This window comes from Panthera onca, chromosome A1 (assembly GCF_046562875.1).
Source record: "Panthera onca isolate mPanOnc1 chromosome A1, mPanOnc1 haplotype 2, whole genome shotgun sequence".
Lineage (NCBI taxonomy): Eukaryota > Metazoa > Chordata > Mammalia > Carnivora > Felidae > Panthera > Panthera onca.
Genome location: NC_138339.1, coordinates 26,938,879 through 26,962,595, shown reverse-complemented (window position 1 = coordinate 26,962,595; position 23,717 = coordinate 26,938,879). Strand labels below are relative to the sequence as shown.

The window sequence follows — 23,717 nt, the reverse complement described above, 5'->3', positions numbered from 1 at the left end:
TTTTCTAAACATTAAGGGGAAGGTTCATTATAAGTAACTTAATAGATTCCAGAAAATATGTAAACATTTTACATTAAACAGCACTGCAACCCTAGGAAAGATTATATTAGTATCTCTTAAAAAGAATAGGTGACTTGTATAAATCATTGCACTGTTTGTGAATTCAGTGCCCCATGTTCAAAGCCCAGGGAGACTTCCATTTTACTAGGTCATGGTTTGTATTTTCAGTTTGCGAAGGTAATGATTGGTCCTGAGCCCTATCTCGTCTCCAGGAGATACATATTTCCATGGAAAACTAGAGGAGCACAGAAATCAAATGTAAAGATAGAAGAAAACAAGTTTCAGCTGCACAGTGCAGTTTCCATTGGGCCCATTCTCACTTGTTGCAGACCTGAGTATGAGAACCAGTGTGTCTATCCCACTAAAGTAACAGCTGTCTCTCTCTCCAGTGTTCTGTTTCCTGTGGTGGTGGAGTGCGGATTCGCAGTGTCACGTGCGCCAAGAACCATGATGAACCTTGTGACGCAACAAGGAAACCCAATAGCCGGGCTCTTTGTGGCCTCCAGCAATGTCCATCTAGCCGAAGAGTTCTGAAGCCCAACAAAGGCACAATTTCCAGTGGGAGAAAGCCACCAACATCTGGGCAGGACCCCTTAAAGCCCATCCCTCCAACCACGTCCAGTCCCAGAACACTGAGCACACCCACAGTGCCCCAGTCTGTGAGTACAAGTGCCCTGGCCATCAGCAGCCCCGGTCCTACCCCAGATCCCAAAGAAGGAGACCTGGATGGGAAATGGTGGCAAAACAGTTCAAACCAAACTGAACTGGGCTCCAATTATGTCATTTCCACTGGAAGTACTTCCCAGCCCATCATCACTTCCTGGCCTTTGAGTGTCCAGCCAAATGAAGAGAATGTTCCCAATTCAGACACTGGTCCTACCTCAGAGGGAGACTTTTTAACCACGACAATGAGTGGTTCTGATTTGCCATCTTCCAGCAGCCCTGTGACTTGGCAGGTGACTCCATTTTATGATACCTTGACCAAAGAGCCAGAAATGGAGATTCACAGTGGCTCAGGAGAAGACAGTGAACAAGCTAAGGACAAAAATGAAAACAACTCCATAACGTGGACCAAAGTCAGAGTACCTGGAAATGATGCTTCAGTGATGCAAAGCACAGAAATGCCCCTTGGACCCCCACCAACACCTTATTTCAGGGGGCCGTCCATGTGGCCACCCTTCAGCACGGTGATGGAAGGACTGCTACCCAGCCAAAGGCCTGCTACTCTCAAAAATGGTGCACCTGGAGCTGAGGGGATGTTCACTGAAAAGCCAGCAAACACTCCATTCCCTCTGGGAGGAGACCACCAGCCAGGACCCTCAGAACGTTCCATAAACCATGACCCCCCAGAACTCCCAAGCAACATGAATCTGACGCAGAGTTCCGGACCAGTCCTGACTGAGGAAGATGCAAAAAGTCTGATAGCTGAGGGGTTTTTGCTAAATGCTTCCAATTACAAGCAGGTGTCCACGAGCGGCAGCCCCGCATACTGGGTTGTTGGAAACTGGAGTAAGGTAGGAGTTCCATTTCTTACCCCATGCTTGTGTCTCCATGGAAGTAGTAGGGGTGTTGCATTCTTGTGTAGATTTCAAATGGACTTGAGTAAAATGTAGCCCGATGTGGAGGAAACGTGAAACAGGTCCAGGTGCTCACCTCCCTCCTGTCCTCCCTACCTCCTAAATTGAGGGGAAGAAAATCTCCAGGGAGGGAGGACAAATGTAGTGAGATAAAGCGTATAGTCAGGAGGGCTGGGCGATTCAGCTGTGTGATGGCGGAGAACTCAGTCCATGTTTTGGACTCCGCTCTTTGTCTACAAACAGTAGACACCTTTGTCTACAGGTGTAGATCACCTGTAACACGCCCTCTAGCTACAAACCTCAGCAGCTGGTGCGGAGGGGCGGCTGAAGAGGCCAGAGTTTGCATTTTGTTAGAGACAGCTGATCTTGGGATTCTAGTTAAAATCTGTCAGGTAATCCTAATTGGAGTGGAAATTGAAGATAAAATTCCTTAAAAGCATTCTCTAGTTCAGTGTTATCGATGATTTTCTTTTCTTCTTGTTCTATTTGCATGCTTGCATGAAAAAATCGTTTTGACTCATTAAAAGAATTAGAAAGTGGAGGAAGAAGAAAATAAACACGACGACAGAATGTTGGCCTCTGTTTTCAAGCTTCAGAAATTTGGCTAGATATTTGTTTTTCCATTTCTAGAACTAATTAATATCCTTTGAAGCATCAAAATCGTTTTCACCCATTTGAATTTTGAATGCACAGTATATGAACTTGTTAAAATAATTTGACAACTCAAAAGAGAACTTTGTGGCAAAATGGTCACATGCTTACATCAGTCAGCATTTTTATGACAATTCATGACTCCTCTCCTAGCTAAAGAGAAATGAAGTATTTGTAGCTAATATAACAACAGTGCATATAATTTATAAAGCATGTTGGTTTCCAAACCACTTTCACATGTAGCCTCTTATTTTCTCCTTTTGACAGTCCCGAGGAGTAGGTGAGGTCTCATTATGCCAATTTGCAAATAGAGAAATAAAATTTGTAGCAGTCATGTGACTTGTCGAGGGACACAACTGTCAGCTGGATGATGCACCTTCTAACTCCACTCTATCCAGTTTGTAAAATGGGCATTAACTGTGAATTACCTGTAAACTAAATCAACATAAAAGTACATACTGGCTCTGGTGACTGTGGAGGCCAGAAGTCAATTGGTACATTTTGATTATAGTAAATCAAGACACACTTGATTTATCTCAAATGTCATCAGTTGACTTTGACAGAAATAAACTGCCTTATTGAATACATCATAGATTGCCAAGAATTGGCAACCATGGTGAAGCTATTGAGAGCTATTAATTCTAGGCGGTTTGACTGGAGAAAAGGAATTGGTCCAGATGGCAGTTTGTCAGGGCTGCAAAGGATATTAGGAGAACAGAGTTCAACATTTGGCAGAAATTCCCTTTGTGATAGGGTTTGGCGCCTGCTCTCTTTACACATCTTTTGAGACAAAATGTTTAATACAGAGAATTGTCAGAGAGGATCAGGACTCACAATGAAAACTTTGGTTTTCCCACTATCCTCTGATTTTTTTTATTCTGTCCATTTCTGAAGCTTCTTTAGGACGGCCTCTCAATGACTGCAGCTTAGAAACCCCATTGATACCAATCTTCCCCAAGCCCCGTATAAAAACCTTAACGGTTTTACAAGTCAGTGTCACCTTATCATTTCTATCATCTCCTGTTTATTTCCTGTTAGTTTAGAGCCAGTGGTTTCCAATCTAATGGTGGGAAACACTGGGAAAAGATGGGGATGCTTGTGTTTGCTACAGTGATGGTGGAGGGGCTACTACCAGCATTCAACATTGAGAGCCAAAGATGATAAAAGCCCTGCGACATTCAGGGAAGTCTCTTATAAAGAAGAAATGTCCACTGCAAAATGCCAGTTAGTGCCCCAACAGTGAAAAAAGGAGGACCCTCAGTTACTGTTCTTGCCTCCTATCTGGTCTGTGTGCCTCCAGCAACCACCGCCCCCCCCCCCCCCCCCCGTAACGCATTCCACGAATCACAAGAGACGTTAAGACTGCCAACTTAGTCTTCTGAAGGAATTTACTAATCATTCCAAACTCCCGCTCACAAATCTTTAATGTCTCTTCATTACATATCAGATCAGATAAATCCACTCTGACTTCCAACAGCCTTTACAACATTACATAACCAAGCTTTCAAACCACACTGGCTTCACTCTGTTTCATCATCTTAAGCTTCAGCAGATCTAAACTGCTCAGTTTTCCCTAAGCCTCCTGCTCCTCTCAGTCTAATGCCTTTTTTTACACTGTTCCCTCTGCCTGGAATTTCCTTCCCCTCCTCCTTTGCCTTTTAGAATCTCCCCTGTTCTTCAGGACCAAGCTATGAGCTGCCATAAAGTCTTTCCTGATCATTAAGATTGGAAGTAATTTCTAAAGTTCCTTATTGTTTGACTGAAAATTGTTCTCACCGTTTCCTCCCGCTTTTCTGTCCTGTGTGGAAGGGCTCTTCACACTTCCCATTGTATACAACGTGTTCCTCTAATTGTGATTTCAAAAATTAAGGAATTGATATAAAAATGGGGTTAACACTATAAATGCACATAAAACTTGAAACCAGACTTTCTGGGTTGGAATCTTGGCTCACCCGCTAACTATATATGTCCTCACCCTGCATCAGTTTTTTCATGTATGATGAGGACAGTGTCAATGCCTGAATCAGAGATTGTGAGGGGATGAAAGGACTAACAATGTGTAAGGTACTCAGAAGAGTATGGGGCACATAGGAAGCACCCAGTAAGTGTTTGCTCTGATATCTGTTTGCAAAACAGAAAACCTAGGTGCTATGCAGCGTACGAGGGTATGGCTCCTATTTCGTCAGAAAATCACCTCTCATTGAATTGCTCCATCATCCAGTCAGATCCCCTGGGTCACTCAGCTAAGTGTAAGCTGTGCAGTTGTGTAAATGGAAGCGACAGTCTGATTTTCCACAGCCATTCACAGCAGTTGTCACGTGATGCTGATCCAGCTCTCCTGGTTAGTTCCAGTTCTGAGCATCCGGAAACCTCCTCCCTGACCTGGTACCTCAGTTGCCACAGGGTTACTAACTGTAATGAGGATGAAGGTTTCCAGGGCAAAGTGAAGTTGTCCTTCAACCTCCCCAGGGTTTTTTCTTGTCTCATCGCCCACTCCAAGTTTGGAACTCATACTAATGACAACTGGTGGCATTCCATGTCTCTTGTACTGTGTCCCATGCATTTGCCCCTGTCAGGACTACCTTTGCACTGTTGTCTGCTGCCTCAATAGAAACTGTCAAAACAAGAAAAAAAATTGGGATGCCTGGGTGGCTCAGTCAGTTAAGCATTTAACTCTTGATTTTGACTCAGGTCATGATCTCACAGTTTATGAGATCGAACCCCACATGGGGTTCTGCACAGATAGTGCGGATCCTGCTTGGGATTCTCTCTCTTTCTCTCTCCCTCTCTTCCCTCTCCCTCTGCCCCTTCTATGCATTCTCTGTCTCTGTCTCTGTCTCTCTCTCAAAATAAATAAACTTTTTTAAAAAAGAATAAAAAGAAAAAAAGTGTTCAAAAAGAATTAAATGTCTGCTCATGGGATCTGAATCTATTAGGACTAAATTCAGAGCCCCAGAGACAACATGAATTTAGTTGCCACATAAATACAGTACAAAGAATCATAGACATCATTTGAGATTTACCAGGTTATCATTATCCTGGGAGTTTAGTTGACTAGGTCCTTTCCTGGATTGGGGCGAATATATTTTCTCTATGTCATAATATGAAATTAATAACACACTATGTGGCCTTGAATGTTGCTTCTATCTCTGGGCCCCAGATATCTGGAAAGTGAGACTCATATGCTGACCTTGCAGCTGTGTTGTATTCAATAGGTAACATTTGTAGAGTCCTGACCATGTGCACAAATTTCTGTGGTCCTAATGTTATCACCAGTTTTACAGTCTAGGGAGTTAGGAAGTTGCAAAAGACCACACAATTAGCCAGTTGCAGAACTGTAATTGTACCCTGAATCTCAGAAGGTTAAAGAAAATGTAGGAAAGATACCTGTTATGTAGTTGTAGCAATTGCCTATTGCTATAATAATGCTATATGACAAACCACCACAAAACCTCAGGGTTTCGTCAAGTCTGTGGGTCAGCTGAGAGATTCTGTTGATTGGGGCTGAGCTTAGCTGACCTCAGCTTGTCTTGCTGTGCATCGGCTGTGGAGGCAGCTACAGGCCGGCTGGTCGGGGGTGGCCTCAGCTGGGTGACCCCATTCTATTTCACATGATCTCTCATCCTCCGGCATCTGGCCCTGTTTTATTCTCATGGCAGAGAGAGGGGGTCAAGAAAGAGAATTGAAACTAGCGAGTCCTCTTGAGAAGTGGCACATCATCCACCTTATTTTATTGGCCAAAGAAACTCACAAGAACAGTCTTGATTCAAGAGCTGGGCAAGTATATCCCACCGCTTGACAAAAGATCTGCAAATTCCCATTGCAGACAGCATGGTGTGTCCAATGTGGGCCACTAGTGCAATCAGCCTATGACAGTGGTCAGTGTACTTCGGCTGTTATTACCTCTATTACACATATACATAATGTAGTACAGAGGAGAAAGGGCTAGGAACTTAGGTACGAACCACATCCTAAAGAACTTTAAGCAGGAGGAGAGATTACCTCCATAAATGGGCCAGCTGGAAAAATGATGACCTAGGCTAATTTCTACTCTTCCTTTCTATGATGCTATAGTAAATTTATCCATCTAGAATCTCTGTTGTTATATATGTGTATAACACAAGAACTTGCAAAAAGTGACACACAAAATTATGTGGAAGATGAAATTGCAGCGAGAGAAAAATGTAAGGCTGGTTTTTATTTGTAACTCATCAAAAGAAGCCTTCAAAAATGTCACAGATGGAACCTCCATCCTTTGTTTTTTGTTTTTTTTTTTTTTTAATTAGCCCAGAGCTGTGTTTTACATGTGTCTGGAGAGCTCCTCCTTCTGAAGGTGGGTAGGGGAGAAGGGATGCAAGAAAAACCAACTGTATGAAAGAATTAATAAGCACATGGAATAAAAGAACTTATGGAGAAGAAAGCTTCTGTAGTTTTCAAGGCGATCCCTTGCTATACCTGAAGTATTTAAGAATTACGAATAAATTAAAACATCACATGAGGAATGGGCTGTATGTACCCGTATAGGGCAAGTGGTGAAAAGCACTAAGTTGTAACATCTTTCTAACCCCCAAGCATGGTCTGAGGACTCACAGCATTGGCATCACCTGGGAGCTGGGCAGGTATGCAGAATCTGAGGTGGCCTCAGCTGGTGACCCTGTTCTATTTCACATGATCTCTCATCCTCCGGCTCCACCCCAGACCTAGTGACTCAGAATCTGCATTTAGCAAGGTCCCAGGTGATGCCTGTGGACACTAAAGTTTGAGAGGAACTGCTCTAGCAGACAGTGTATGGCAGAAAGCCCCAGGCTTTACTTCTCTGTCAAGCCAGCTCTCCAAGCCTCATGGGTTTTTTTTCTACACTGTCACAATACCGGTGTAACCACAGGTTTGTCTGGGAGAGGAAGTGAGATAATGTCATTGCGGTGTTATAACAGGCAGATGTATGGATCTGACATCCACTATGAACGGCAGCATTGGTATGAAATGTGGCGGGCAGTTTGCCTACAGCCCCCAGACATTCATGCCAGGATAATTTTTAAAGAGAAGCAAATTTCCACTTGCATTGGTTTGCTAATCCACTTGCTAATCCACCTGCTAATCCGGGATTCTCATCACTGGCTATTTATTAGAATCACCTGGGACATTTCTTTTTACTCCAGTGCCTAGACCTTACCCAGGGAAATTCAGATTAATTTGTCTAGGGCGGGACCCCAGCGATGATATTTTTTAAAAAGCTCTGTGAATTTAGGTGAGCATCCAAGGTGGAGAACTGGACTTCAGAGTGTTGTGAGATACATCTGAGAAAGTGGCCCTAAGCCTCTGTCTTCTCTGTCCCCCTCGCCACACAGTGCTCCACCACCTGTGGGCTGGGGGCCTACTGGAGAAGCGTGGAATGCAGCACCCAGAGGGATTCCGACTGTGCTGCCCTTCAGAGGCCTGACCCTGCCAAGAGATGCCACCTTCGTCCCTGCGCCAGCTGGAAAGTGGGGAACTGGAGCAAGGTAATTGATCTGGCTCTGCGGTGTTCCGGAGGGGGACAGCCTTATCTAAGCATTTGCTGAAGTAAGTGTCTCTCCTCCCTTCCTCTCTTGCTACCTCCCTCTGCCCTCTTTGCTAAAATGGATGAGTAATCAAAGACATCCCCATAGGCCTACTCGAAGTTACACAATAGTCTTAGAACCAGTACAGAGTTTTTATTAAACCACATGTTATTAGCTGCCTGTCTTTGCTCTCCCCAGATAAACTGGCATAAAAAGTTAAATTTGTGTAATTAATTGCTTGTCCAGCATGCAACATTATTTCTGAGTTACTTAAATTTACCATTATAATTACAATGATACATCATCACATGTATAATTAAGTCATGACGCAGCAGCTGCTAACAAAGCAAATGTGCTTTTCAATCTTCCAGACCCAAATGACAAGAAGGCTAGACACAAGGAAAACATTGGTCTCTCAAAGTGTACTTCCCTTACTATCTTTTTGCAAGGTGGTTTTGCTGTCCTCTGCTAATCTGGCTATGGTTACTCATTTTGCTGTGTTGTCTGCATGGTCCCTTGTGAGACACTGTATCAGGTTTTTGGATTTGTTAGCCTTGGTGCTTTTGGGCACTAACCAGGCCTAACCTAGCCTGGGGCTGAGCCAGCCCCTGGGGGATAGACCCAGGCTATATGACACTGCACAGTTGTGAGTTTGATAGCTGATTGGCAGGAGGAGGTGCAGAGGTGTAAGCCGTGTGTGTACCTTCTGTTTGCCAAGCACACCACCCCACTATGATGCTCTTTAGGCCCCATCTTCACTCTGGGGAGCCAGTTTCCCTTGACAGCTGAGACACAGAAGGGAAAAGAAAAAACTACCCAGAAGTTTGGGTATGAGTTTCACTGTGTAACTTGAAATCAATCACAAGAAAAAATTTGGAAAGTCCTAAAATACATGGAGGTTAAAGAACACCCTACTAAAGAATGAATGGATTGGGGTACCTGGGTGGCTCAGTCAGTTAAGCGCCCAACTCTTGATTTCAGCTCAGGTCATGATCTCGCAATTTCATGAGTTTAAGACCCGCTGTCAGCACAGAGCTTGCTTGGGATTCTCTCTCTCTCTCTCTCTCTCTCTCTCTCTCTCTCTCTCTCTCTCTCCTTCTCTCTCTGCCACTCCCCTGCTCATGCCAACTCTCTCAAAATAAATAAACTTAAAAAAAAAAAAAGAATGAATGGATTAACCAGGAAATTAAAGAAGAAATTGAAAAATACATGAAAGCAAATGAAAATGAAAACATGACAGTATCCCTTTGGGATTCAGCAAAAGCAGTCCTAAGAGGAAAATGCATTGCAATGCAGGCCCATCTTAAGAGGTAAGAAAGGTCCCAAACACACAACCTAATCTTACACCTAAAGTAATGATAAAAGGAGAAACAAATAAAGCCCAAAGCCAGCAGAAGAAGAGAAATAATAAAGAGTAGAGCAGAAAAAAAGAATATGGAAACAAACACACAAAAACACCAGAAGAAATCAATGAAATTAAAAGCTGCTTTTTGAAAGAATAAACAAAATTGATAAACCCCTAGCTAGATTTAACAAAAAGAAAAAAGAGAGGACCCAAATAGATAAAATCACAAATGAAAGAGGAAAGATCACAACCAACACCACAGAAATGCAAGCAATTATTAGAGAATACTATGAAAAATTATATGCCAACAAACTGGACAACCTGGAAGAAATGGACAAATTCCTAGACACTCACACACTACCAAAACTCAAACAGAAAGAAATAGAAATTTTGAGCAGGCCCATAAACAGCAAAGATATTGAGTCAGTTATCAAAAATCTCCCAGCAAATAAAAGTCCTGGGCCAGATGGCTTCCCATGGGAATTCTACCAGACATTTATTTTTTTTTAATTTTTTTTAACATTTATTCATTTTTGAGACAGAGAGAGACAGAGCATGAATGGGGGAAGGTCAGAGAGAGAGGGAGACACAGAATCTGAAACAGGCTCCAGGCTCTGAGCTGTCAGCACAGAGCCCGATGCAGGGCTCGAACTCACGGACCGCGAGATCATGACCTGAGCTGAAGTTGGACGCCCAACCGACTGAGCCACCCAGGCGCCCCTAGACATTTAAAGAAGAGTTAATACCTGTTCTTCTCAAACTGTTCCAAAAAAAATTGAAATGATAGGAAAGCTCCCAATTTCATTCTATGGAGTCAGCATTCTAAAACCAGACAAAGACCCTACTAAAAAGGAGAATCACAGGCCAACATCCCTGATGAAACTGGATGCAAAAATTCTCAACAAGATGCTAGCAAATCAAATTCAACAGTGCATTAAAAGAATTGTTCGCCATAATCAAGTGGAATTTATTCCTGGGCTTCAGGTCTTGTTCAATATTCACAAATCAATCAATGTGATACACCACATTAAAAAAAGAAAAGATAAGAATCATATGATCCTTTCAGTAGATGCAGAAAAAGCATTTGACAAAAATACAGTGTGCTTTCTTGATAAAAACCCTCAAGAAAATAGTAGGGATACACAGAACATACCTCAACATCATAAAAGCCATATAGGAAAGGCCCACAGCTAATATCATCCTCAGTAAGGAAAAACTGAGAGCTTTCCCCCCAAGGTCAGGAACACAACGTGGATGTCCACTCTCACCACTGTTGTCCAACATAGTATTGGAAGTCCTAGCCTCAGCATTTAGACAACGAAAAGAAATAAAAAACATCCAAATTGACAAAGAAGTCAAACTTTCACTCTTCACAGGTGACATGATACTTTACATGGAAAACCCAAAAAACTCGACCAAAAAACTGCTAGAACTGATACATGAATTCAGCAAAGTCATAGGCTATAAAATCAATGTACATAAATTGGTTGCATTTCTATACAACAGTAATGAAGCAACAGAAAGAGAAATCCAGGAATCTATCCCATTTACAATTGCACCAGAACCATAAGATACCTAGGAATAAAGCTAACCAAAGAGGTAAAAGATCTGTATGCTGAAAACTATAGAAAGCTTATGAAAGAATTTGAAGAAGACACAAAGAAATGGAAAAACATTCCATGCTTATGAATTGGAAGAACAAATATTGTTAAAATGTCAATACTACCCAAAGCAATCTACACATTCAATGCAATCCTTATCAAAATAACACCACATTCTTCACAGCTAGAACAAACAATCCTAAAATTTGCATGGAACCAGTAAAGACCCCGAATAGCCAAAGCAATGTTGAAAAAGAGATCTGGAGGCATCACAAATCCAGACTTTAATCTGTAGTACAAAGCTGTAATCATAAAGACAATATGGTACTGGCACAAAAACAGACACATAGATCAAAGGAGCAGAAAACAGAATCCAGAAATGGACCCACCAATGTATGGCCTACCAATTTTCAACAAAACAAGAAAGACTATCCAATGGAAGAAAGACAGTCTCTCTAGCAAATGGTGCTCGGAAAACTGTACAGCGACATGCAGAAGAATGAAACTGGACCACTTTCTTACACCATACACAAAAATAAATTCAAAATGGATGAAAGACCTAAATGTGAGACAGGAAACCATCAAAATCCTACAAGAGAAAACAGGCAACAACTTCTTAGACCTTGGCTGCAGCAACTTCTTACTAGACATGTCTCCAGAGGCAAGGAAAATAAAACAAAAATGAACTAGTGGGACCTCATCAAGAGAAAAATCTCCTGCACAGCAAAGGAAACAATCAGCAAAACTAACAGGCAACAGATGGAATGGGAGAAGATATTTGCAAATGACATATCTGATAAAGGCTTAGTATCTAAAATCTTTACTTATCAAATTCAACACCCAAAAACCAAACAATCAAGTAAAGAAATATGACAGAAGACATGAATAGACACTTCTCCAAAGAAGACATCCAGGTGGCTAACAGACACATGAAAAGATGCTCAACATCACTCATCATCAGGGAAATACAAATCAAAACCACAATGAGATACCACCTCACACCTGTCAGAATGGGTAACATTAATAACTCAGGCAAAAACAGATGTTGGCAAGGATGCAGAGAAAGAGGAATCTCTTACACTGCTGGTGGGAATGCAAACTGATGCAGCCACTCTGGAAAACAGTATAAAGGTTCCTCAAAAAATTAAAAATAGAACTACCCTACAACCCAGCAATTGCACTGTTAGGTATTTATCCAAAGGATATAAAAAGCCTTGTTCTAAGTGGTACATGCACCCCAATGTTTACAGCAGCACTATCAACAATAGCCAAATTATGGAATAAGCCCAAATGTTCATCAACTGATGAACGGATAAAGAAGATGTGGCGCGCGCACGCGCGTGCGCGCGCACACACACACACACACACACACACACACACACACGCACTGGAATACTATTCGTCCATCAAAAAGAATAAAATCTGCCATTTGCAACAGTGTAGATGGACCTAGAGTGTATTATGCTAAGTGAAATAAGTCAGGCAGAGAAAGACAAATATCATACATTTCACTCGTGTGGAATTTAGGAAACACAACCGATGAACATAGGGGAAGGGAAGGAAAAATAAGAAAAACAGGGTGAGGCAAACCATAAGAGACTCTTAAATACAGAGAACAAACTGAGGGTTGCTGGAGGGGAAGTAGGTTGGGGGATGGGCTAAATGGGTGATGGGCATTAAGGAGGGCACTTGGGATGAGCACTGGATGTTCTATGGAAGTGATAAATCACTGGGTTCTACTCCTGAAACCAGTACTACACTGTATATTAACTAACTTGAATTTAAATAACTAGATTAATAATAAAAAAATAAATAAAACCTGGAGTAAGAAAGTAGGCCCTTTGTTTTGCCTTTAAATATCCAGAGCGTTTAGATTCTGCTATATTGATGGTTTGCCTTTTCACAGATCCTTTCTCAGAGGGAAGAATTCTAATTTTATCTTGAAATTCTGCATTATCCCCCCAATCCCCACCTCCAATCCAGAGACATTTCAAATCTCAAAGGGCTTCAGTTCTGCTGCAGCCTGCTCTGAGCCTACAAGTATCATACCTGATGCCTGGGGGTTACTCACCAACAGTCCCCTACCTTTGTGATGGCTATCTGACTTGTGGTTGTTTTACTGCACCGTGTGGCTCCTTGAAGCAGCCTGAAACCACTGCTGTGGACATGTCCCCATGTGTGTGACAGTAGAATAAGACTATACGTTCAGACTCTCCCTCTACCACGTCTAGAAGTAGCCTTTCAGAATGGTGTGCTTCCGCTTCATGTAGTGATCTGCCTGAAGCAAATTCAAGCTTGTGGTCCTCAGGTCTGTCCCAGAGGCATCCTTGGGAAGACAGTTCTGTAGAACTGAATCCTAGAAGCAGGGCTGGCCAGTGGATCAGACACATCTGGATTGGCAACCCTGCTCTGGCGTGACGAGCATATGACACTGATGACACTGGCCATTCACCCTCGGAACGTTCTTTCTCTCACCTCTGAGAATTAACATGGATGATATTGCCTCTACTTACCTCATAGAGTTGTTGGAAGGATAAAAAAAAGAGAATGTGAGTGAAACAGCTTTGTAAATGGTAAAAGACTGGTTTATTTCATTTTTTTATTCTTTTTAATGTTTATTTTTATTGTTGAGAGAGAGAGAGGGACAGAGTGTGAGCTGGGGGAGGGGCAGAGAGAGAGGGAGACACAGAATCTGAAGCAGGCTCCAGGCTCTGAGCTGTCAGCACAGAGCCTGACGTGGGCCTCGAAGCCATGAACTGCAAGATCATGACCTGAGCCAAAGTCGGACCCTCAACCAACTGAGCCACCCAGGTGCCCCCTTAAAAGACTGTTTAGATGAAACCCTGGGCAGACTCTGAGCTCAAGATAAAAGTTAGGACTGGTTCTTAGATGCTTACTAACCTCTGGCTTTCTGGACTTGGGGTGCAAGGCCTGTGGACAGGTGACAGTGGAGAAAGTTCTGTCAACAGAATGACTGGCTCGAGCAGGTGTCCACTCCTTAGTACTAAGCAGACAAGGTGCTTGGTGTCCATAAACTTTGAAGAACTTGACCTACCTTGGGCACTAACACTCGCCAAATACTACTATGTGCCTGACATTACACAAAAGCATTAGATAATCAGTTCCATTTTCATCCAGCACAGGACCTTCTTTATAATTCCCACTGAGGCAACAAAAGCTCAGAGTGCTTAAATCACTAACGTTTGATCACACAGCTGTTACCAAATGCTCCCAGTTTTAAGAAACATCCACTGGGGGATGCATCAATTTTATGACAGCTTTTCATAAAGAAAGAGAACACTACACAATAAATATGTACGTCAGTTGTAAGAAACATGCCAATTTCAGAGCATTAAAATTTGTATGAGGAAAAAAAGTGTGCGATGCAAGAAATGCAGAAGTGACAAAAGGGGCTTGAAAAACCTTCAGGTGCATTTGACACCTAGAACAATGCATCATCCACAGCTCCATTCACCGCCTGATGGAACATCTTGATGGTTGCACCTTCTGAAGTTTTGTAAACTGGTGATTTGACATCCCTTTTATTTGTTTTCTGAGAACAAGCACTTCCCTTTTCATGGCTAAGTCTAACAGATATTATTTCTGAAATGAATCAGAAACAGTTTTACATTTTTTCTTGGAATGTTCTGTCTTCCCACCTAGGGAGCATTGGAATTTTATTTTAGCGGTAGTTGACTTGCTGAAAAATAAGAGAAAGTGTCAGCCTTTCTTTATGGTCTTGTGTTTCATGTATATTGCTAGTCTTTTTGTCTTATTCTACTTCTTGCCTTTGTGTTTATTAGATTTTATAGATTGTCAATGACGGTTCTACATTTTTTTTTACATCTGAATTTTTAGAAATGAATTTAATAGGGGAAGAGCTCCTTTTTTTGCTAAATACAGACCATCCCCAACTTTGATATATAAAATATTTCCAGTAACATATATTAAACTCCGATATGCAAACGTGAAAACATGGAATTACATGTTTTAAGGGATTTTTTGTCCCCAGAAAGCAAAAGTTGAGTAGCAGGAAGGTCATCATATACTGAAAATCACTGCATTTATTTTATTCTTGGTATAATATGTTATATGTCTGAACTGTCACCTTCTCTTGACATCCCGGAATATTTTAGATTAAGGGTCCCCTAAAAAGAAAATAAAGGAATGGCAAAGACATAGAAGCATTTAGGACCACAGAAACACGAACCCAAGACCACTCTAGTTGAGGATTGATGTCCAGACCACAAGGCTCTCCATGATGGCCCCTGCCCGTCTCTCTCTCTGTCCACTCCCACTCTTTACCCTAGCATTCTGATTAATGCACTTTTCCCAAACAAGCTTCGTTGTTTCATAGCACTGTGCCTCCATACATGCCATTCTTTCCACCTTGAATGCCCCCCACCCTATTTTGCTGGCTGAGCGAGCATCTACATATCCTATATGCTTCAGCTCAAAACTTGGCTCCTTTATTTAGTCCTTTCCTGACCTCTTTAGGTGAAACTGACCATATCCTCCATTGTGCCCTCACTAGATCATGAACAACTTATGAGGTAATCTTTATATATAAATATAATCATTATTCCTTCTACTCATTTATGTAATTCTTCCCACCTGCTAGAAATAAAGAGCCTGAAACATAGATGTGCCCAATAACTGGGAGGAAGAAAAGTTGGGGTGAGAGGGGGGAAAGAGATAGAAGGATGAATTTTCATGCTGTTCAACTTAGAATTTTTGGAATGAATTATTTAATCTTAAGGGTCTTGTGAATCTGTTCAGCATAAGTAAAGGAACAGGAGAAAAACTTGTATCCAAATTTAGTATTTGGTTCAACTTGGAAAGCAAGAAAGTATTCTGAAATCAAAACAGAATACAAATGCAGCGATCCCATACACGTATACCCCTCTAGAATGTTGAGATAGTTTAATCATCTAGTTTATTTTCCTTTCCATACTGATGGAGAAACAGAGGCTGAGAGAAGAGAAGTGATTAATCCATGTGAACTCAGGTGGCTATTTGCTCTCGGGGTCACACCTGAGTGCAACCTACTGCTCTCCCAATGCTATGCTCACTAATTCCTCTATACTCGACTGAGCACTCTGTATGAGTCCAACATGTAAAGGGTATCAGGATGACTCCACAAATCAAAAACACCACAAGGGAGAATCACAGAATTGTGCTTTCATTTCATATCTGCCAGTGGCTCCTATAAGCTAAGGGTATTTTTCATTCTATCTGGTCTGCAGATCACACTAGTTAAATTGATGCCATAACTAGAAAACAGTCAGGCCTGTTTGGTCACAATAAGGTGTTGGCCAGGCTTTCTGTTCTCATTAGTCTGACTCGGGTCCTCAGTCTAGGCCACAGGTTCCAGGTGAGGAAACATTAATACAAATTACCCTCCTCTAAGGCTGTAAAAAAATTAATATAATAATTGGCAATCAGCATATAAGGCAAAACAGCATTAGAAGTGGAGTGATTTAATATCCTGCCACTTATCTCTTGCTAACTGAATCAGAGGCTGTTTTGAAAATGGAACCGAAAAGTCAGAGATTTAGTGAGTGTCTTCCCTTATTATTTACTTCAGCATATTAATAAAGTTTATTTCCCATTGAATGTGAATACTCTAACAAAAGGGATAATGCTAGCTTGAAAATTAAATTAGGAATAATAGATTGCAGCAACAAATGAAAAATAGGAAAATAAAATCCAATTTTATAATTAATGTCTTATAAAACTCCCTTGTCCTAATAAAGAATCCTGTTACTTCACCATGTGCTATTTCCCAGAAATATGTTTTGTCAGACAAATGACCTCTTTGTGTGGAAATTATTAGCAGGCTCCCTCATTTGCTCTGTGGCTGATTTCAAATTGACAGTTATTTTTTCCTTTGTGTACTCACTACATGGCAGGAAAGTGAGGTTATTGGCTTGTTTTTCTTTGGGGAGGGGTGCTGTCTGGCAAGCATTGTTTATCTCTAAGAAGTTGGACACTCAATTTATGGTTGCATTAGAGCCTCAGTCTGTCCCTTGTCGCATGGGCCAGCATCTTTCTATGTTACAGCCCAAGGTTTGAAGTCAGGTGACTTAGCACAATCTGCAGGTGGCGGAAGAAGGGGGAACTGTCTTTGGGGTGTACCTCTACTGAAAGTTTGAGGGATTTTCTTTCACAATCCCAAACCCTGTAGTTATGACTATTCCACCATGGTCAGAAAGAGCACCATTTTTCACTGTGTAGAGAGGGGCCAGGTACCTTACAGTAATGCACACACTTTCTTGCTGGTGCATTTTCTCAGCCAAGTTTAGCCAAGCTAATGAGATACTAGATGGGAGGATGGGGAGATTAAAGGTGCTCTTCTTCGCTGCAGTGACCAGGGTCTCCTTAGCCCACTTGGAAACCCCCTCGGAATTCATATATGCACTCAACAAATCTGTACGGACCCTCTGTGCCTGGCACCATGCTAGATGCTTGGGACACAGTGGGAACCAGGGCAGATAGGGGTCTGATTTCATGGCAGTGAGAGTGTAAGAGAAAGGACACACAGAATGAATAAAAATTGTTCCACATTTCAAGTTCTTGTGATAGAAATGGACAAGGAGCTGAGAGAAATTACAAGAAAGAGAGCCTCCTTCGGATAAAGGCATTCCAGGAGGGCCTCTCTGAGGAGATGACATCTAAGCTGAGGGCTAAAAGAAGAGCAGTAGCGCGTAATGTAAAGAGTAGAGGGAGGAACATTCAGGACATAAAGACCATGGGGATGTACTGTTAACCCACAGAGAGGCTGGAGGCAAAAGGCTGAGGAGCACAGGGGTCTGTTCCCCTCCTTCCTACCTCCAGTCCCTACCTGACAGTGGAGGGTGACAAGACAGGCCAGGCAAGGACAGGATCAGGAGAGACTAGGAGATGGGGGCAAGATGAACGGAAGGGATTTGGCTGGCACTAGCATTCTAAAGAGATTGGAGACCAAGTCTTGGAAGCTCAAGTTATGATCAAGTAAAATCTAGGTGGAGGATGGAATAGCTCCCCAAATCCGAGAGGTCAGAGAGTAGGTCTACTTCAGAATCCGCTGTGCAAACCCTGGTTTGGGGGATGCTGGCGCATCAGTGTTGATCATGATTTTAAGGAGTCAGCAGCCCACAGTGACCTGAGACTGAGCAGGATGCCGGGGCTGCTACACAAGGTGTGGGCATGGGGGAGGGGGGCAGTGAGGAGAGCCTTGTAATGGCTTTCAGGGGGCCTGTGCTGAGCAAACTCTCAGTGACGAAGGCAGGTGATGTTAGCTACAGGAGGAAGGAGGGTGGTAGGGACAAACCCAGGGTTTGCTCACTTCTGGGAGTCAAACCACTGAGTAGTTATTCCAGTTACTTCCCTCATGTCGGCCCTTCATCTGACAAAGCATAACCCATCTTGCCTTCAGAGTTGTGGAGAAAACAGGTTTTTAGCAGGATTCTGAGGGCGGATGGGTGTGGGTTGGCCGAGAGTTCCCCTTCACCCCGGATGAATACACACCGGAGGGAATGGCCGCCTACTGGGGCACACACTGCACCAGCAGGCACCTAACCCCAGTGTCTGTGACCTTCACGACAGTGCTGTGAGATAACAGTTATTGTCCCAGGTTATCGATATGACACCTGAGGCTTGGAATTTTTCTGTGACTTGCCCAACATCTCACAATAAGTGAGTGACAGAACTGGACTTACCACCTGGTTCTCACATTGCCATGCCTGTGTTTTCGGACATGGGGAGCCCCATCTTTGGGAGCTGTTTAAGTGATTCCTTCTAGAGGGCCTGTGAGGGAAACAGTACACTTGAGCTAGACTTAATCCTTCTTCATGGCTGGAACCCTGGAACTTCACGGCTCTCTGAGAAACTCCCTGGGATATGGAGGATCCAAAGCCCGACACCAGGGACTCAAGTATCCCCTTTTCTCTCCCTCTCCATGCAGTGCTCCAGAAACTGCAGCGGGGGCTTCCAGATCCGGGAGATTCAATGTGTGGACAGCCGGGACCACCGGAGCCTGAGGCCGTTTCACTGCCAGTTCCTGGCCGGCATTCCTCCCCCGCTGAGCATGAGCTGTAACATGGAGCCCTGTGAGGAGTGGCAGGTGGAGCCCTGGAGCCAGGTATGGCCTCCAGACACATCATCCACACAACCAGGAAAATGTGAATCCCTGTGCTACCATGTGAGACTAGAAGTCAGGGAAGACCACGCGTGCGTCGTGGCAATGACTGGCCTCCGTTCAGTGGCCTAATGCTGTGTGGAGAAGGCTGAACAGGTCAACAACAACAACAGGTCAACAGGCCACAACAATTGGTGGTTTCAAACGTGATAATTCAGTGTTTTATTACAACCCAGTCTCCCAGTGGACATACTGGGGAGTTGAGATTCATGTTGGGGAAATGTACATGGACCACTCTGATGAAAGTCATTTAGGGCAGAGCCTCACATGCCTCTCTCCTAGGCCTCTGCAATTGAACTGGGGGTATTGGTCAGGTCCTTCCCACACACAGTTTATTTTAGAGTTCCACTTCTCAGTTGAATGCCCAGATCATAGTTTACACAAATAAAAGGAAGTGTGCTTGTGCCTGTCTGTATGTCCTCTGTTTTGTGAGGGTCCAGGCTCTACTGGGTCTTTGTCCTACTTCAGCACATGAAAACAAAGTGACTGTTCTTTGGTGAAGTATAATAATCTTATTCGCCAATATGCAAATACCTCAACAGCTAACAAAACAAAACAAAACAAACAAACAAAAAACTCCCAACCATACCCATGCATGGTAGAAAGAAGAGAAAAAAAGGAACCCAGCATATTTTGAGTGTGTCTATGGGCTAAGCATTTTACCTACCATACTTCGTTTAATTTTCTTTTTTTTTTTAATATGAAATTTATTGTCAAATTGTTTTCTATACAACACCCAGTGCTCATCCCAAAAGGTGCCCTCCTCAATGCCCATCACCCACCCTCCCCTCCCTCCCACTCCCATCAACCCTCAGTTTGTTCTCACTTTTTAAGAGTCTCTTATGGTTTGCTCCCTCCCTCTCTAACTTTTTTTTTTCCTTCCCCTCCCTCATGGTCTTCTGTTAAGTTTCTCAGGATCCACATAAAAGTGAAAACATATGATATCTGTCTTTCTCTGTATGACTTATTTCACGTAGCATAACACTCTCCAGTTCCATCCACGTTGCTACAAAAGGCCATATTTCATTCTTTCTCATTGCCACGTAGTATTCCATTGTGTAAATAAACCACAATTTCTTTATCCATTCATCAGTTGATGGACATTTTGGCTCTTTCCATAATTTGGCTATTGTTGAAAGTGCTGCTATAAACATTGGGGTACAACTGCCCCTATGCATCAGCACTCCTGTATCCCTTGGGTAAATTCCTAGCAGTGCTATTGTTGGGTCATAGGGTAGATCTATTTTTAATTTTTTGAGGAACCTCCACACTGTTTTCCAGAGTGGCTGCACCAGTTTGCATTCCCAATACTTGGTTTAATTTTCACAACAATCTGAATGGTAGGCTTTATTAATTCCATTTTATAGATGAAGAAATTGAGACTTGGAGGTTAAGAAACTTACATGAGGTCACACAACTAGAAAATAAATGGGGGAGTATTTGTTTAAGCATAAGGTAGACTCCAGTGCCAGTGTGCTTTCTACCATAGACATTAATTCAATAAGCACTGAACAAAGAGTAAACTAAGGAGGAAGAGTGAATCAATAACTATTTTGGAGGAAACCAAACCTTCCACGTGCCCTGGAAAGGAAGGTAGTGAATTACAACTGTAGAACACAGAGTTAGAGTCAAAGCTTACAGAAGACTGAGCCCCCTACAGCTACTTACTGCCTACAATGTCAAGCAGCCATACTTATTCCTGAGGCTCTGGGCCAATACCTGGTGTTTTGGGGGGGTGGGCAGCAGCCACTACTGTCCCCTCTTTCTCCTCCTTACCTGCTCAGCTCTGGGGCATATAAAGTGCCTGCTACTCCCATGCTCTGGACTGAGGCCTCTAAGACTTCCACATATAATGAGCCTTCAGAATCATTATACAGCTTTCAGAATCCAGGAATTTGCAGAGGAGCCCAGATCGCCTTGTCAGAGAAACGGCATCGGCAGGTTTTTAAAGATGAGCAATCAGATCTGCTTTCTGGTTATGAAAAAGATGTATTCTTTATGCTTCCTCAGTAGCTTCTGGGAGCCCTAATCAGGCACTGTTCCCTGAAGGTCTCCCCAAACCCTCCTTTCTAAAGTAGTATTCTGTTCTGAGTAAGCCACACAGTTGGAAGACTTCCCTCTGAGGAAGCAGAGGACATGGAAATGCAAAAATATTTCTCTTGAGCTTTTGAGGGTCTGAGCACCCTTAGGTGCTTTCCCTGATGCATGATGCTGCCTTGTCTATACACACTCTCTAGCAGACTGCCATCATGAGACTGTGGGCCCCTTTGGTATGTCAGCCAGCCCATACTGCCTGCATGGAAGAGGCATTTCAGCTGTTGGAATGTCCCTACACCAGAGGTTCTCAAACTTTAGCTCACTTCAGAATTACCTGGGGGTTTCTTAATACACAGATGGCTGGACCCCATTCCCAGAGTGTCTAGTTTGGAGGTCTGGGGTGGAGCCTGAATTCTTCATTTCTAACAAGTATCTAGAAGATGCTGAAGTTGCTGGTCTGGAGACCACACTTGGAGAATCACTGGTTTACACTTTCTTCACCTCCTTTCCTAGATATTACTTGGCCAGATGACCCTGAATCTATATGTACACGTATAGGTAGAATGATCTCCAATGGGGGAATCCCTCCCTTCTCTCCTCAGATAGGATTAAAAAGAGATAGAATAAATTTGAAAAATCCATGTTGACCCTCAAAGTTGGAATACCATGAAATCAATAGCTTAGTTCTTTTATTGAACAGAAAGGGTTAATTATATGTAATTACCCTGTTTCCTATGGTACCACTACATATGTCATGCCTGATATAATGGGGGAGATGTTGGCAACCATAATTATTTTGTTGTTGTTGTTACCACACAATAAAGATTTTTCAAGGTTCTTTAAAAAATTTTTTTTTCATGTTTATTTATTTTTGAGAGAAAGAGAGGGAGAGCGAGAGAGCAGGGGAGGGGCAGAGAGAGAATCCCAAGCAAGGTCCATGCTGTCAGTGAAGAGCCTGACGTGGGGCTCGATCTCACCAAACAAACCATGAGATCAGGACCTGAGCTGAAATCAAGAGTCAGATGTTTCACTGACCGAGCCATCCAGGCATCCCTCAAAGTACTTTTTTTAAAGGTTTATTTCTTTATTTTGAGAGAGAGAGCTCATGCAGAAGTGAGGTAGGAGCAGAGAGAGAAAGGGAGAGAGAGAATCCCAAGCAGGCTTTGCACTGTCAGTGCAGAGCCTGACACAGGGCTTGAAATCATGAACCATAAGATCATGACCTGAATAGAAACCAAGAGTTGGACGCTTAACTGACTGAGCCATCCAGGTGCCCCTCAAAGTATTTTTCAAAGATTCTTGGTGGATTATGTAATTTCCTCCTAGAAACCTTATGAAAATGAGACAATAGATCTTATAAAATTATACTAGTGAGCAAAAACCTGACACATTTTAGAGTTGTATCCCTTTAGGAATCCAGCCTGTCGTCTCAAATTTATCTTGTGAGCATGACAGCCAATGCATCAGACCCCTGGGCAAACCCATCAATTTCCCTATTCTGGATATGGACATATTTAGTTCTAAAGTTCTATGTACTGGGTAAGGAAGATTGAATCCCATCATAAGAGGAGATTAACATAATCGTATTGCAAATGTGTCCCTGTTTGGACTGTCAGAACTAGTCACAAGAAAAACATCTACATTTTGCATTTTGGTTTATAGATACTTGTGCCAGAAGGCAAAATGCAAATAACATTATGTCCATTCTGGCATGACCTCTCATTTAGGTTTTTAACCAATATCCCTTCTGTTTGGCATACTATTTTCCATCAAACTATTTGGCATCTTCTGATTTTTTTTCTCTTCCTCATATCCTTAGAATGTCCTTTATCAATCTCCTTTCTCTAAATTTTATTTCATCACTGCCATTTGGTCACTGTGAGGAACCTGGCATATATGTTGCAGATTCCAATATATATACTAATATTCTTAACAATCCTGTACGCAACACAAATGATAATAAAAAGGTCTTCTCTTATCACTGAAAATGTCACCATGAGATCTTTACCTAACCTCGTCCCTGTGATGTATCAGTGTTCCAGGTCCTGTGGAGGTGGAGTTCAGGAGAGAGGAGTGATTTGTCTAGGAGGTCTCTGTGACTGGACGAAAAGGCCCACATCCACTGCACCCTGCAACAGCCATCCTTGTTGTCATTGGGCCACTGGGAACTGGGACCTGGTAAGAGCCGGTTATAGTCCCTTCAATTTATTTTAGTCTTTTAAAAAATAGTATTTATTTTCTTTTGATTTACAAGGTAATATATATTCATGGAAAATGTTCAGCAAATCCATTGATTTAGTTCCAGTACTCTTCTGCCATTAATTCCTCTAAATCTGCTGAAAGCTGATCCTTGCTGACATGTGGTCAATGTTTACTGTCTTGAAGAGAAAACTTCAAATACATTCAATAGAAAGCAGATCAAATACCAACATGATCTCAGAGGCACAAAGCCCAAGAAAAAGCAGTTTTGGGTCTCAATACCTTGGATCCTGTGGCTTTTCCTGAAGCAAACAGGAGTTGTTAATGCCCTGAAGCTGGAGGCTTAGCGTGATTTCCTGAGTTTCAGATCTTGTCAATTCACAGATCAGTTTGCCAGATGGCCAGTCTGTTTGATGGAGAGACAAACAAACAAACTGTAAATGAGAGAAAGATTTATTATTGTCACAAAGTTTGTTTGTTATAAAAATAACTGTATCAGTGACCCTGAAAACAAAGAAAATCCTCCCA

At 42.5% G+C, this 23,717-nt stretch overlaps 1 protein-coding gene across 1 annotated transcript in view; it reads left to right on the top strand.

Annotated features, from left to right (window-relative positions):
• ADAMTS12 (ADAM metallopeptidase with thrombospondin type 1 motif 12) overlaps positions 1 to 23,717 on the top strand; it is a 330,050-nt gene that overhangs the window by 288,493 nt on the left and 17,840 nt on the right. The window contains exons 19-22 of the mRNA XM_078444728.2: positions 450 to 1,574; positions 7,637 to 7,789; positions 18,720 to 18,896; positions 23,025 to 23,168. Coding sequence (XP_078300854.2) covers positions 450 to 1,574; positions 7,637 to 7,789; positions 18,720 to 18,896; positions 23,025 to 23,168 — 1,599 coding nt within the window. The remainder of the gene's footprint in view (positions 1 to 449; positions 1,575 to 7,636; positions 7,790 to 18,719; positions 18,897 to 23,024; positions 23,169 to 23,717) is intronic.